At 41.2% G+C, this 13005-nt stretch overlaps 1 protein-coding gene across 3 annotated transcripts in view; it reads left to right on the forward strand.

Annotated features, from left to right (window-relative positions):
* dock4b (dedicator of cytokinesis 4b) overlaps positions 1 to 13005 on the forward strand; it is a 120279-nt gene that overhangs the window by 85911 nt on the left and 21363 nt on the right. For all 3 annotated transcript variants that reach the window (XM_028570312.1, XM_028570313.1, XM_028570314.1), the window contains exons 33-41: positions 1093 to 1188; positions 1308 to 1368; positions 2291 to 2384; positions 2944 to 3092; positions 4687 to 4773; positions 4992 to 5096; positions 5388 to 5529; positions 7821 to 7987; positions 9911 to 9997. In XM_028570312.1, coding sequence (XP_028426113.1) covers positions 1093 to 1188; positions 1308 to 1368; positions 2291 to 2384; positions 2944 to 3092; positions 4687 to 4773; positions 4992 to 5096; positions 5388 to 5529; positions 7821 to 7987; positions 9911 to 9997 — 988 coding nt within the window. The remainder of the gene's footprint in view (positions 1 to 1092; positions 1189 to 1307; positions 1369 to 2290; positions 2385 to 2943; positions 3093 to 4686; positions 4774 to 4991; positions 5097 to 5387; positions 5530 to 7820; positions 7988 to 9910; positions 9998 to 13005) is intronic.

Below are 13005 nucleotides of genomic sequence, written 5' to 3' on the forward strand. Positions count from 1 at the left end.
TGTGTGTGTGTGTGTGTGTGTGTCCGTGTCCCTACTTCTTTTTGTGCCTGTTCATATTTTTATGTCAACCTTCACAAAGGACTACTATATTTGGACTCAGCCCTAGATTTCAACTTAGCTTCCAAAAACATTATTGCATTAAAATTTTTCTGATTCACATACATACTGTATGTCTCTTTTACTATCACATAGATGTGAATCAAAGTGCGATCTTGATAAGTATTTTATCAATATACATCTACTGTAATTATCCCTTTGTCTTTCATAGTCAATCATTCTCTTTCCCACCATTCTTTACATGTGAAACATTACAGAAAACATTGTAATATCACTGAATATTATTAAAACTACATATCTATATTTACCATATATTTTGCAATATAATATGATTATGAATCATTATTAAATATTATTAAAATGCCAGTATCTAATTCAGCCTGAATGCAGATCACAAGTTAGTTTTAATCCTTATGTTTATGATTTTAGCCTACTTTAATCTTTTCTTGCCTATTTGATTTATTGAGTCTATTTAGTTTCTTAATTTATTTTCCTCCTACTAACTCCACTAACCCCTTAACTAACGTGTGTGAGTGTGTGCTGATATTAATCATATTAATATTAATTTATTCCGCCTATGCTTCCCGCCTGGAGTAGAATTCCTCTGTTTGGTCCGTACCCTAGGTAAGACGCTCTCCTCTTTGTTCTCTCTATGTCTGTGTGAGGGGGAACAGCGGGAAGGGTCAGCCAAAAGCTATTTTTGCAGTATTTTGGCTGTGATGTGTATGTAGAATCAAGGTAACCAATCAATTCTAAAAATCTATTAAGGTGACAAAACAGTATATTAGCTATTGTGATTTATTTATTTATTTTAGCCACCTTGGGTATTTTATTTTAACTCCCACAGGCAGGCCAGCAAGCATAGGTGACACTGGTGTGACTGGGATTGATTTCATCTTTGCTTTGCCTCCTTTTCTTTTGTATTAATTTCTTCTTCTTTTTTGCCTCCCCGTATCCTCCCCCCATCACCTTTCCTTTCCCATTCGCTCTCTTTTGTCTCTTTTGATCTCAACATCTCTCTATCTTGTCCTCCAGCCTGCTGAAGAAGATTGAGAGAGAGACCTGGAGGGAGAGTGGAATCTCTCTGATCGCTACCGTCACTCGCTTAATGGAGAGATTGCTGGACTATAGGTGAGAGTGCGCACATACATACATTCTCCGAAACATGCATACATGCTTTGTGAATTATTTTTTTCTTCGTCGCCACTTAAGTCATAGCTTTGCATGTCTTTATAATGTTTCTATCACAGGGACTGTATGAAGCTAGGAGAAGTGGATGGAAAAAAGATTGGATGTACTGTCAGCTTACTGGTGAGTAGTGAGTGGTGAGTCTGGTTGGTTGTCTAAAACTGCATATACTTTTAGTGTTACTAGCAACTGATTTCTGACTTGTTTCTGGCTGTTACAAAATCACATCTTCAACAAAATGATTGTTTTAATGCATCTTCTTGAGAGCCAGGCTAGCTGTTTACCTCTGCTTCCACTTTTTATGCTAAGATAAGCTAACCTACTCCTACTTCATATTTAACACACAGGCAGGAGAGTGGTATTCATCTTATCTAACTCTGGGCAACAAAGAGAATACGTTATGTCTCAAAATATCAAACTATTCCTTTTAATATTTGCATTAAGTTGAAGACGTTTTAATAATGGCTTAAGTCTTTTTAGTAGTTCTTACCTTTTTTACGTATCGGAGCAATCTTCATTTGTGCTATAATAGAATGTATGAGCGTAGCAACCGTGATTCATTTTTTATCTTCTGTTAATACAAGTCCTGTAAAGTTTCCACCCTTTTGGTGATAAAGAATTCTCCAACAATCAAAAAATGTGATATGTATGCTAGTTAATTTTTTCAGTTCAGGCTGTTTTTATAATGATTGCTTTTTATTGTTGTGTATTTTGTAGGATCCATTATTAGTCTCTGATTACTTCATACTTTGGTGTCTTACATTTCTTTGACTTATAGACAAAACTCTGTTCTTTCTATTGTCAGGCCCTCCTGCCTGCTAGTTCTTAGTCCTTATGTAAGTGCAGTCATCTGTAAGAGCACCTGGGTGTGTAGGCAGAGGGATCAGAAGTCACTGCTGATCAGAAGGCTGAACTATATTAGTGTACCTCTACCATCGAACAATCATCACAACAAAATGTGTCCTCATTTGCATCTCAAACTCCCTCTCTCTCTTGTGATTCTTTTGTCCTCAATCATCACCGAACCACCCACTGCTCCGGTCAGAACTTCTACAAAACTGAGCTAAACAAAGAGGAGATGTACATCCGCTACATTCACAAACTGTACGACCTGCACTTGAAAGCACAAAACTACACAGGTGCGTCAAAAGGAATGAATGTAACATACAGTATTTGTATGAGTGTAGGTGTTAGCATGAGTGGGAGATATGTTATTGCTGTCTAACTAGGGCTGCTCAGTTATGGAGGACAAAAATATTCACGATTATTTTTGGCCAATTTTGAAATCATGATTATTAACACGATTACTCTTTGACTTTTGGAAAGATGTTGCAATTATTGAATAAAAAAAAACAACAACACTCAAACCCATAAACAAATCAACAGTGAAAACGCCTTGAGCTGTGACATTTCCCTCAATACTTTTCCCGTTTGAACTTTTTGACTTCCCCTACAAAATATACAAATATAATATTTAAAATAGCATTGTTTTTGTGATCGTTAGGAGCCAAAATTGTGATCGCGATTACAAATTTGATTAATTGCACAGCCCTAGGTCTTACTGTATGTGGTAATATGTGTACACCTGCTGTCCTTTCATCTTGTTATCCTTGTATGTCCAAATGTATTCTTCTGAACTGCTCCCGTAATATGCATATAATCTCCTGACTGTTTGTCCTGTGTCTGCGTGTTTCTCAGAGGCATCATACACTCTGCTTCTGTACGATGAGTTACTGGAATGGTCAGACAGGCCGCTCAGAGAGTTCCTCAACTACCCCATGCAGAGCGAGTGGCAAAGAAAAGAGTATCTGCATCTCACAATCGTCCAGAACTTTGACAGAGGGAAGGTGAGCTTGAATCCCCCCCCCACATTCTACATTTGCAGTCCTTAGTTGACTGTTAGACAGAAACAAGACAATTCCTTCCTTCAGTGCTTTTGTAGCACACTGTAGAACTACTTTTTCCATGGGTATATAAAGATAATTGCACACAGCTTTAAGACATGTTGGTATCAACAAGCTATTATCCTCCATTGCCTTTATGTAAAGAAACATCATGACAAAATGTAAAGCTACTGCTTCCTCGATTGGGTTTTGTATGCAAAAAAATAAATCATATAAGCTCTGTTTTTAGTAGGTACCAACTCAGAGAAACACTGTACCTACAAGTTGCAAAACAAGCAGGACAAGTGGCTTCTAAACATTGGATGTCAGCTTCTCATGCAAATTGTAAAATGTAACTCTCATTCATACCTGGCGTTGAAATATTTTCATTTTCATTCCATTCCATTTGTTTAGAATAAATACATACCAGCCATGTTTACATGAATTTGAACCTCATACGCTTTAACAATTCATGAAACATTAATACTCATGAATGGAAGATGAGAGAACTGGAATTCCCTGCTTGTTTAGTGGAGACGTGACGTCATTCACATGAAATGAAATCCCTTCATAAGAGAGGAGAGCAGAGCTGTAAGCTGTATGGAGCAATAGAAATATCTGTCACCTGCGGTCAGAGTCAGACATTTAATTTCTACCTGTAGTGAACTGTGACAACGGCTCGAGGCATCCACACCTCCTCGCTTTAAGCAGATGTAATTAAAGCAGGATCAGTATGGTCCCACAATATTCTACACCGTTCCTTCAAGAAATATTATGGGACATGATGACAGCAAGACAGACGGGCAAAACGTGACTTGCATTGGTGTGTTGGTTTTAGGCAGCAGCTAAGAATGAACCGTGAGATTGGTAGCTTAAATGGAGCTCTGCTGAGTCGGGATGCAGCAGCATTCACAGACTAGTTCACAGACTTTGCTTTCTTTCTGTTACTCAGGAAGTAGATCTTTTTTCTGTCTTCCTCCCCCTACTCCCCTCTTTATCCTAACTACCTTTGCCACTGTTCTGCACTCTCAGGGAAAAGTGGCATTATGGAAACCCTCCAAAATTACATTCATATACACACACACACACACACACACACACACTAACACACACACACACACACACACACACACACAAAAACTTTAGTATCTCTGATGAAATAACATCGCTCTGCGGAATCATTAAAACTGCTCCCCTCGTTACTCATAGTCCAATTTCCCTTCACATTCACGAGCCATGCCATCTGCCGGTGCTGCCGCACAGGGATCAGAATGCAGCAGGAAAGGAAAGCTTTTCATTTAATTAGCAAGATGGCTGGGTGCTGCGTGTACCTGCATGAAGAGGTTAGATTGGATTTTTAATGTTGTTGACTCACCAGTGCCATCCAGTGGGGGAAATACAGCTTAACAGCACTACTGCAGAGCGAGTTTTTATTAAGCCTTCTGTTCATATTATACTAGTTAATGAGTTTCCTCGATTTTTGTTATATTTGCTTTCTTTTGAGACAGGACACAGTGAGCATGAGGGTGAATAAGTGTGTGAGTTTTTATGTCTTCAGTGTTGGGAAAACGGCATCATCCTGTGCAGAGAACTGGCAGACCAATATGAGTCTTACTACGACTACAGGAACTTAAGCAAGATGAGGGTGAGTTGTCCACAATAAGCAAGCTATAGAGACACAGTCTTACCATGTGATGATGGGGTCATTAAGGAAAACTAAAAAGAAATGTAGTTGTATTCGTATTTTGCACCTACTAATTAATCTGCTTTAAAATAACTATGCTTTTGTCAACGCACCACATCCCTTATAGGTTGTATGCTGTTGGTTTATATTCAATACTGTCCTTTTATTTTCATTGCCAGATGATGGAAGCCTCTCTTTATGACAAGATAATGGACCAGCAAAGACTAGAACCTGAATTCTTCAGAGTGGGTTTCTATGGAAAGAAGTTTCCTTTCTTCTTAAGGGTAAAGAAATCTCCATATTCCCTTTTTGTCTTATTCCCCTTCGTCAATTGCAAGTTGAATAGAGTCATTATTTTACCTTCTCCAAAGGAGAAATAGACCTGTAGGAAGAATGAACTTTTCTTATATAAGACTCCTCCAGTGTGAGGTGACATTCAGCAACTCTTATTCAATACCATTTAATGATGTAACAGGCCATGTCCTTGGTGGAGTTTGCAGTTGCGATGTGCGACCACTAGATGTCAAGCTAACTCCACGCTGTCCGCTGCTCCCCCCCATCCTTGCCCTCTGCAGAATAAGGAGTTTGTGTGCCGCGGCCATGACTACGAGAGGCTGGAGGCTTTCCAGCAGCGGATGCTCAACGAGTTCCCCCACGCCATCGCCATGCAGCACGTCAACCAGCCAGACCAGACCATATACCAGGCAGACGCACAGTGTATCCTTGCTATAGAAAGAGGCACATACAAAATGAATTCACAAGCATGGACCGTGCTGAGCAGTGAAATGTGCGGCGCTGCATAAGAAATGACAACAGCGCAGTATAGATGCACAGAGGCTTACAGATTGCATGCTTTGTGTTTGCATCCACACAATTACCTGTAACGAAACACACGCTATCATACTCCATGCCTCCTTCCATCTCTCGCAATCTCTTTCTTTTCATTATCAAAGGCTCATTCACAAAAACACACACACACACACACACACACACACACACACACACACACACACACACACACACACACACACACACACACACACACACACACACACACACGCGCGCACACACAGCTCTACATATCACTTGCTGCATTCAGAATCTCATACAAGAAAACACGATCAAACACACTATGATCATACAGATGTAGAGGCAGGATTTTCACTGGGGACAAACCTTACAAAAAATGTTTTAAATTTTTTTCTGGCTCTATAATTTAGATCAGAGAAGCTCTAAAATAATGAAAAAATGTAATATTACATTCATCTGGGTCTCCTTGAGTGCTTCAAGGACATTTTTACCCTGGGTTTTGTCTGTCAGACTACATACTGTCTGCCCTACCATCTGAGTCAGTTTTCACATAAATATACTACTAAGATCTACAGTTACTTTAATATTCTCCTAAAAAAATGCTGGAATCAAACAACAATCAAATATATGCTCTTTTTTTAACAGGCCAATCTGACATTGTATATCTTATGATAATAAATATATATATATTTATATAATGACATTAATAATACAATGCTTTACTTAACCTTTCTCATTTTGTTTGTTAAACCACTATTATTATGAAAAGCACAATAACAAATTTGATGGACATGTCTTTAAATTAAGTTCAGCCAAGACTGTCACATCAAACATTTATTGTAACAGTACACATTTTAGATTGGTGTTGTGGCTCTGCTCATGTGGTGCTCTGGAACAAATCTGAGCAATTTTGCCACCGACTGCCCCTGAGCTCACAAACCCCCCTGGCATTCACAACATTATGGACACATGGACATAACATGGACACATATTATAGAAACATACAAAATACCCAAACAGACCTCAGCACTGTTGTGTGCAGACTGAAAGTGTCAAATGTTTGTACGTGGACACGATTGGAGGGTGTATGAAACAATTACTTTTGTGCCTGTCAATAGTCCTGTGAGGCTCTCCCACTTGTGTTCAGTATTTGACTTCATTTTGTGCCCCCACTTCTGAAACCAACACGTCACCGACTCACATTGAGAGCTAAAGTCTTCATTTTCATGCCGCGTGTTCAAATTGATCTGTACAATATGGAAACCTTTTTAATAATTCACACTAATATATGGGACTGTTATAGAGGGAGAGGCAGAGGAAAGCAAAGACTTTGTGGCATAGCGACACATTGACTCTAGAGAGCAGCACTAAAAGAAAGCCAGATGGAGGACAGAAAGACATGATGAAAATACTCTGCTTTCTTTTTGTTATGTATTTATGGGACATGTTTGCTAGTTTGAGCTTCCCACTCACTGAAAAATAGACTGGGATCGTTTGAATGAATTATGCAATCAATAGAATCCCTATCGGGTTGCTCGCCCACCTGTATAGCCTTGTTGCAAACACTCATGCATATAAATGAATGTACAGTAGCTGTCCTAACTGATATTTCCCTGGTCAAGTCCCTCCTGAGCTTGGTTGCTCATGATGAGCAGGATGAGCCTGAGCAGCGCAGAGAAACACTGCATCACTTCCTGCTCCTCTCTCCTCCTCCATTGCTCAAAATGACGAGTCTTGTAGTGTGTCTGTCATTTCTTGTTTAAGAGAACAACAAAAACGCCTTGACTTTCTTTCTTTTGCGTTTTTGTTTCTCTGTTTAGTTTTTATGTTTATGTGTTCTTCTTTTGTGCACTGATTGTGTACCAGCATGACGTGTGTGGTTGCATATGCATTCTTTTGGAGTGTGGTAGGAGTAGCAAAAGGCCTCTATTACAGTTGTATACCCTTGGCAGGGTTTCTGTGTGGATGTAAATAAAAGTGTGTGTGACTAATGAAACAAGATTGCAGGAGAGATCTAGTTATCTCAAAGACACATACTTAACCACCCTGTAAACCCCTGCCTGTGTGTGTCCCTTGTCCTCTGTGTGAGCGTATCCGCAATTTCTCATGTTCTTTCAGGTCAATGAAGAATTCTTGTCAGTTTTAGTGCTTTCCCTTGTCACTCTCTTGTACTTTTCCTTAACGTCCGGTGCTTCCAGACCTGCAGATCTATGCTGTTACCCCCATCCCAGAGAGTCAAGATGTGCTGCAGAGAGACGGAGTGCCTGACAACATCAAAAGCTTCTACAAGTTCAATCACATCTGGAGGTTCAGATATGACCGGCCCTTTCACAAGGGTACCAAAGACAAGGAGAATGAGTTCAAGGTACGTGGTGGGGGGGGGGGGGGGATGAGAAAGATGATGATGATGATGAAGATAGACAGCTGCTGACACGCAAAGCACAGAAAGTAGACACATACTATATAAGAGACACAGGCATTTCTCTGCTTTTGAGTATTTTCATCTCTTCTTCCCTCTATGAATTTGTCAATTTTGTGGAGATCAGCTTTTAGATAATGAACTTGGAGCCTGTTACAGCTTGTGGAGAAGCTGCTAAATGCCGTGCTCTGAAAAATCTTTTTTATATTTCAGAATTTAAAATGATGCATTTAGGGTCATTAGCATTTTTTCACTGCAGACTGATGTGAAACCGCTCAATTTCCTTCCTTCTCTACCTGGTTCATCGATCATAGGCCTGTGTAGGTAATGATAGTTTTTAACCTGCGCCCAGGTATTAGTTTGTGTGTAGTGCATGTTTTATTCATCGTGACTCGGGTATCACTAATTATACTTGGGTACCATTCAAAACTGTGCAATTGCAGTCTTTACAGCCTGATTCAGTTACACACATGCAAACCCACACAGCTTCATGCACTCTAAACACATACACACACCACAAAGACCCTGATATTAGGCTCATAAATATTAACACCAACATACACACACATGCTCCATGCAGTCATTTCATCTCAGTTCCATCAAAGATATTTGGCCAAATTGAATCATAATATCACATTTCGATCTGGCCTTCAGGTGGGAATAATATGTATGATAAACTTGTGCATGGTGACAAGAGTGTGCAGCAGCCAGGATATGGTGTGATCAGTCATTATAAAGAAGAAAAGGAAGCAGTTTACAAAATTCAACCAAGAAGTTTCTATCTGCAGAAAAATTTACAAAGGTCAAGACTTTTATTTTTTTTCAGCTTTTCCTTTTAACTTCCTGCTCTGAAACTATAATACATATTTTTTTAAGAGTGTTCAGGTGGGTGTTTTTGCCTTAAAAAGCAGAAAATCAATAAAGGGCAGCAGGGTTGTAGTGAGTCGGAAGACCCTTCTTCACCCTGAGGACACTGGATCGATGATGCATGTCAGCACTCATCTGCTCTGCTAAAGTGTCCTTGGTTGGGTTCTAAACTGAGCTTAAAATAAGTTAGTATAATGCGAATTAAAGCATGCTAACATGCTAAACTAACGTGAACATGACAAACACGCATGCTTAATATTGGCATGTTAGCATTGTCACTGTGAGCATGTTAGCATGCTGCTATTACCATTTAGTTGAAAGCATAGCTGTGTCAAAATAAAGCCTCTTAGAGACTCTTACTCTTTTGCTGAGATTAAAAGTTAAGGATAATTCTTGATCTTATAAACAGTAGCTTAACAAAATAAAGCTCCAGAAAAAGCTAGTAAGTGGACCTTGAGTTAAGATTTTTTTTCAAACAGTTTTTTTTAGATAAATTGATGGATGAGTTAATCTATAAAATGTCAGTAAATAGAATACACAAATTACAATTATTGTAACTACTCTCCATTCTACGTGTCTCAAGATGTTTTTACAACAAACGTAGTGTGAACGTTACCGTAGGTGATTCACTTCAGTGTAAATCTATTGTTAATAGCCTGCAGTGAATGCTAGAGTTTCCATAGTTTGCGTGCTGTCAGAATGACCTTGTGGGATGTTGGCACATTGACAAGCAATGCTGGCTGACAGGGTAAGTGGTGGAACATGAATGATGATACGAGATATAAGACATGACATCCGAACCACACCTTCAAATGGGTGTTTGGCAGTACGTGCGCTCTGCATGTTTTCTCCAACTATGTATCAGTAATTAGTGTGATGTCTGCTAGAAATAAAGTGCATGTGTGCATCAGGCACATCAGGCATAAATAGCTATGTTTTTTTATAAATATGTTTAGCAATCAGCTAATACTAAGCTAATAAGTGTGTTGTGTGTTAATGCAGAGCCTGTGGGTGGAGAGGACAACGCTGACTCTAGTCCAGAGTCTCCCAGGCATCTCCCGCTGGTTTGAAGTAGAGAAGAGAGAGCTGGTGAGTGTGACCACCTCTGATGAAATAACCATGAAGACATAACTGCAACACAGTCATCTCACGCAAGGGACACTGTAATATATTTTTATTTTGCAGGTTGCAATTTATGTAGAGTACTGCCAGTCAATACCCAAGTATTGATCCAAGTCTTTACATTGAACAACAATAATGACCTAGGTCATGAGTTTGGGGCTATTGGACACATTTCATTTCCTCCATTGGAAGGATTAGATGTCATGCTAAAGACTGAATTGCTTTGCACTGATTGCCAACATCCACTTTAAAAAAAAAATTGATCTTTGTATTGGGACATTTTTACCAGTACCTATTCCATGTTTTTAAGCTGTCACTATCATTGCTACACACGTAAATTCCCTTCAAAAGCTTCCCGTCTTGGGTCTTCTCATTCAGATCTCTGAGGAGTGGGAGGATTTTAAGTGCTGTTTTGTCGAGTGTATGCAAAATAACACAATGTCTCTGTTGGTCTTAGCACATATTCTTTAGCGCATAGCTGCTGAACGTGGTGTGAAATTGTGAATTGTGAACCAAGTGTTATTTTATGATGGTTATGCAGTGCAATAGCAGAGCTGGCAAAAGCTCTATTAGCAAGAGGATTAAGTTTTGTGTGAGACAGAGAGAGAAAAAGAAATGCAGGATAAAGGGTAGATTTATTTATGCATCCATAAGTAACAGTGTTTACAATAATATAGTGTGCACCTTATACCCTTAAAACTGCTTTAATCATTATGTTTATATTAACAACGCCTTGATTGCTACGTGTATGTGAAAGGTGTCGCAAGTAGTGATAAAACCGTAAGTAATTATTATGACCAACTACGCATTTCCTACTAGCTCTGTCAGGCTTATCTGTTTTGGTTCAGTCTGATTGCACTCATCAGCGTAGGCAGCACTTTTTAGTGGAAAGGCAAAAAAATATATCCACTTCATGGCTAATTTAAGACAACTAGCTGGTGAACATAGTGGAGCATTTCGCAGTTAAAGAGCTGATATTTCCCTCTGGAGTTGGTGGAGACAAAACAAACTAAACTTAAGAGCGAATATTGGATTTAGATTTATCATGTGGTAGAAACACGACTCCAAAGGACTGTGAATGTTGCCCCATATCTCCTGGATGTGTATATAAGCCACTGTTGGCTATCAGGTTCACCACTTAAAACTTAAAAGATGGTATTGTGGAAATTGAAGTATATTTACAAGAGGCAATTTCTCACGTTGAGCACACGAGTGCGTGTGTCGTTTTATTTTTTAGCAAGACAACAACTCTACAAGGAAAAAGGCGCTGACCAGCGACAAAACCCCGTAGCGTCTAACGTCATCACGCATTCAGAACATTTAAAGGGGCCGCCGTCATAATTACATGAAGTGACTAAGGACAGTAAATTACATGTATATGTATTACGTTTATCACTGCATGTAGAACCATATTAAGAACAAGGTGCTGCATTAATAATCAACAGTGTGTAGAACCACACTTAACAAATAAGGTGAATTATGTATGTTACATTCCCTACACACGTCCCCCCAGAATTCACCATATCAGAAGATAGCCAGACAGTCAACGGGGAGGTGGCCGTATTAACCGACCACAACGGGTGCGCTGCACTGGAGGTCGGGGAGGCCCCACTGAGGCCGGCTTCCCGTCCTGACACGGGTGCGGGGCATGTAGTGTGAGAGGCCCGGGAGAGGGGTAACAGGAGGTGGGGACAGGGTTGGAGGCCGTCAGGTGTCGTTGCCTCATTAAGCCGCTGGTAGTCCCCACAGGGGCGCCAGCCGGCACCAGGTTTGGGGACGAGGTGGGCTGTTGGATCGGCGGATTATGCCCAGGTGTTCCATATTCGCAAACTCAGCTTTTGCCACGGCAAGCTTGGTCGGGTCGAGGCGCCGAGCACGGGCGTAGACACCAGTAGTAGGACCAGTAGTGGTGAGATGGTGCTCCACACCATGCTTCACAGCAGATGCAGAGAAAGTGGGCTGAGTGAGGGCTGGGAAACCGGCAAGCAAATGGTGGAAGACATCTGCGGCTGAGAGCATGCTAGACAGTCTTATGGAGTCAGCTCCGCTGAGCGTGCACGTATAAGAACAGAACATGACGGCGTCGATCAAACGGCGGTTCTTTACATCCACTAACAGCCCATGTGCACACAAAAAATCGGAGCCGAGGAGGGGAATGGCAACTTTCGCTGTAACAAAGTCCCAACCAAACCGCTGTCCTTCGAAACACAATTCAACGTACCTCGTCCCGTATGTGCGGATGGGGCTACCATTAGCAGCTTCCATAGGGGTGCCGTGGCTGCCGGTCAACATGTCCAAACGGGAAGCAGGTAGGACGCTCCTCTGTGCTCCCGTGTCGCACAGAAAACGCCGTCCGGAGATGCTGTCACGGATGAAAAGCAGCCTGCCAACGCGGCCGACGCCCATGGCCATTACTGAGCGCCGGCCCGGGCGTTTACCGACCCGCCGAAACTGCATGGCGAACGGCATTTGGGGGGCAGAAGACTGCTGCCGACGAGAAGTTGTTGCAGCAAGAATGGTGGAGTCGTCCGGCGTCAGAGGAGCGATGTGCGCGGGAAAAAGCGCGGCCACACAACTTCCCTGACTCGCCAGGAAAAATTTATCAACCTCTTCAGCCAGTCTCCGACAGTCAGTGATTGTGGTGTTGGCTAGTGCAGCTCTCACTTGGGAAGGCAGCTGACGCAGGAAAAGCTGGATGAACAGAAAATCTGGTCTGTGCTCACCCAAGAGATCCAGCATACGGTCCATGAGCTCAGACGGTTTGCTGTCACCCAGTCCTTGAAGGGAGAAAAGCCTGTATACTCTATACTTCTCAGTTGCCGGAGGAGTTTTTAGAAGGCTCACCATTCTAGATGCCGTTGAATTTCCGAGAGCCGACACAACGTAGTAGTACTTTGTTGTGTCCGCGGTGATCTCACGCAGAGCAAACTGCGCTTCAGTCTGGGCGAACCATGCCGATGCCGACGATTCCCAGA

Source organism: Perca flavescens, chromosome 23 (genome assembly GCF_004354835.1).
Source record: "Perca flavescens isolate YP-PL-M2 chromosome 23, PFLA_1.0, whole genome shotgun sequence".
Taxonomy (NCBI): Eukaryota; Metazoa; Chordata; class Actinopteri; order Perciformes; family Percidae; genus Perca; species Perca flavescens.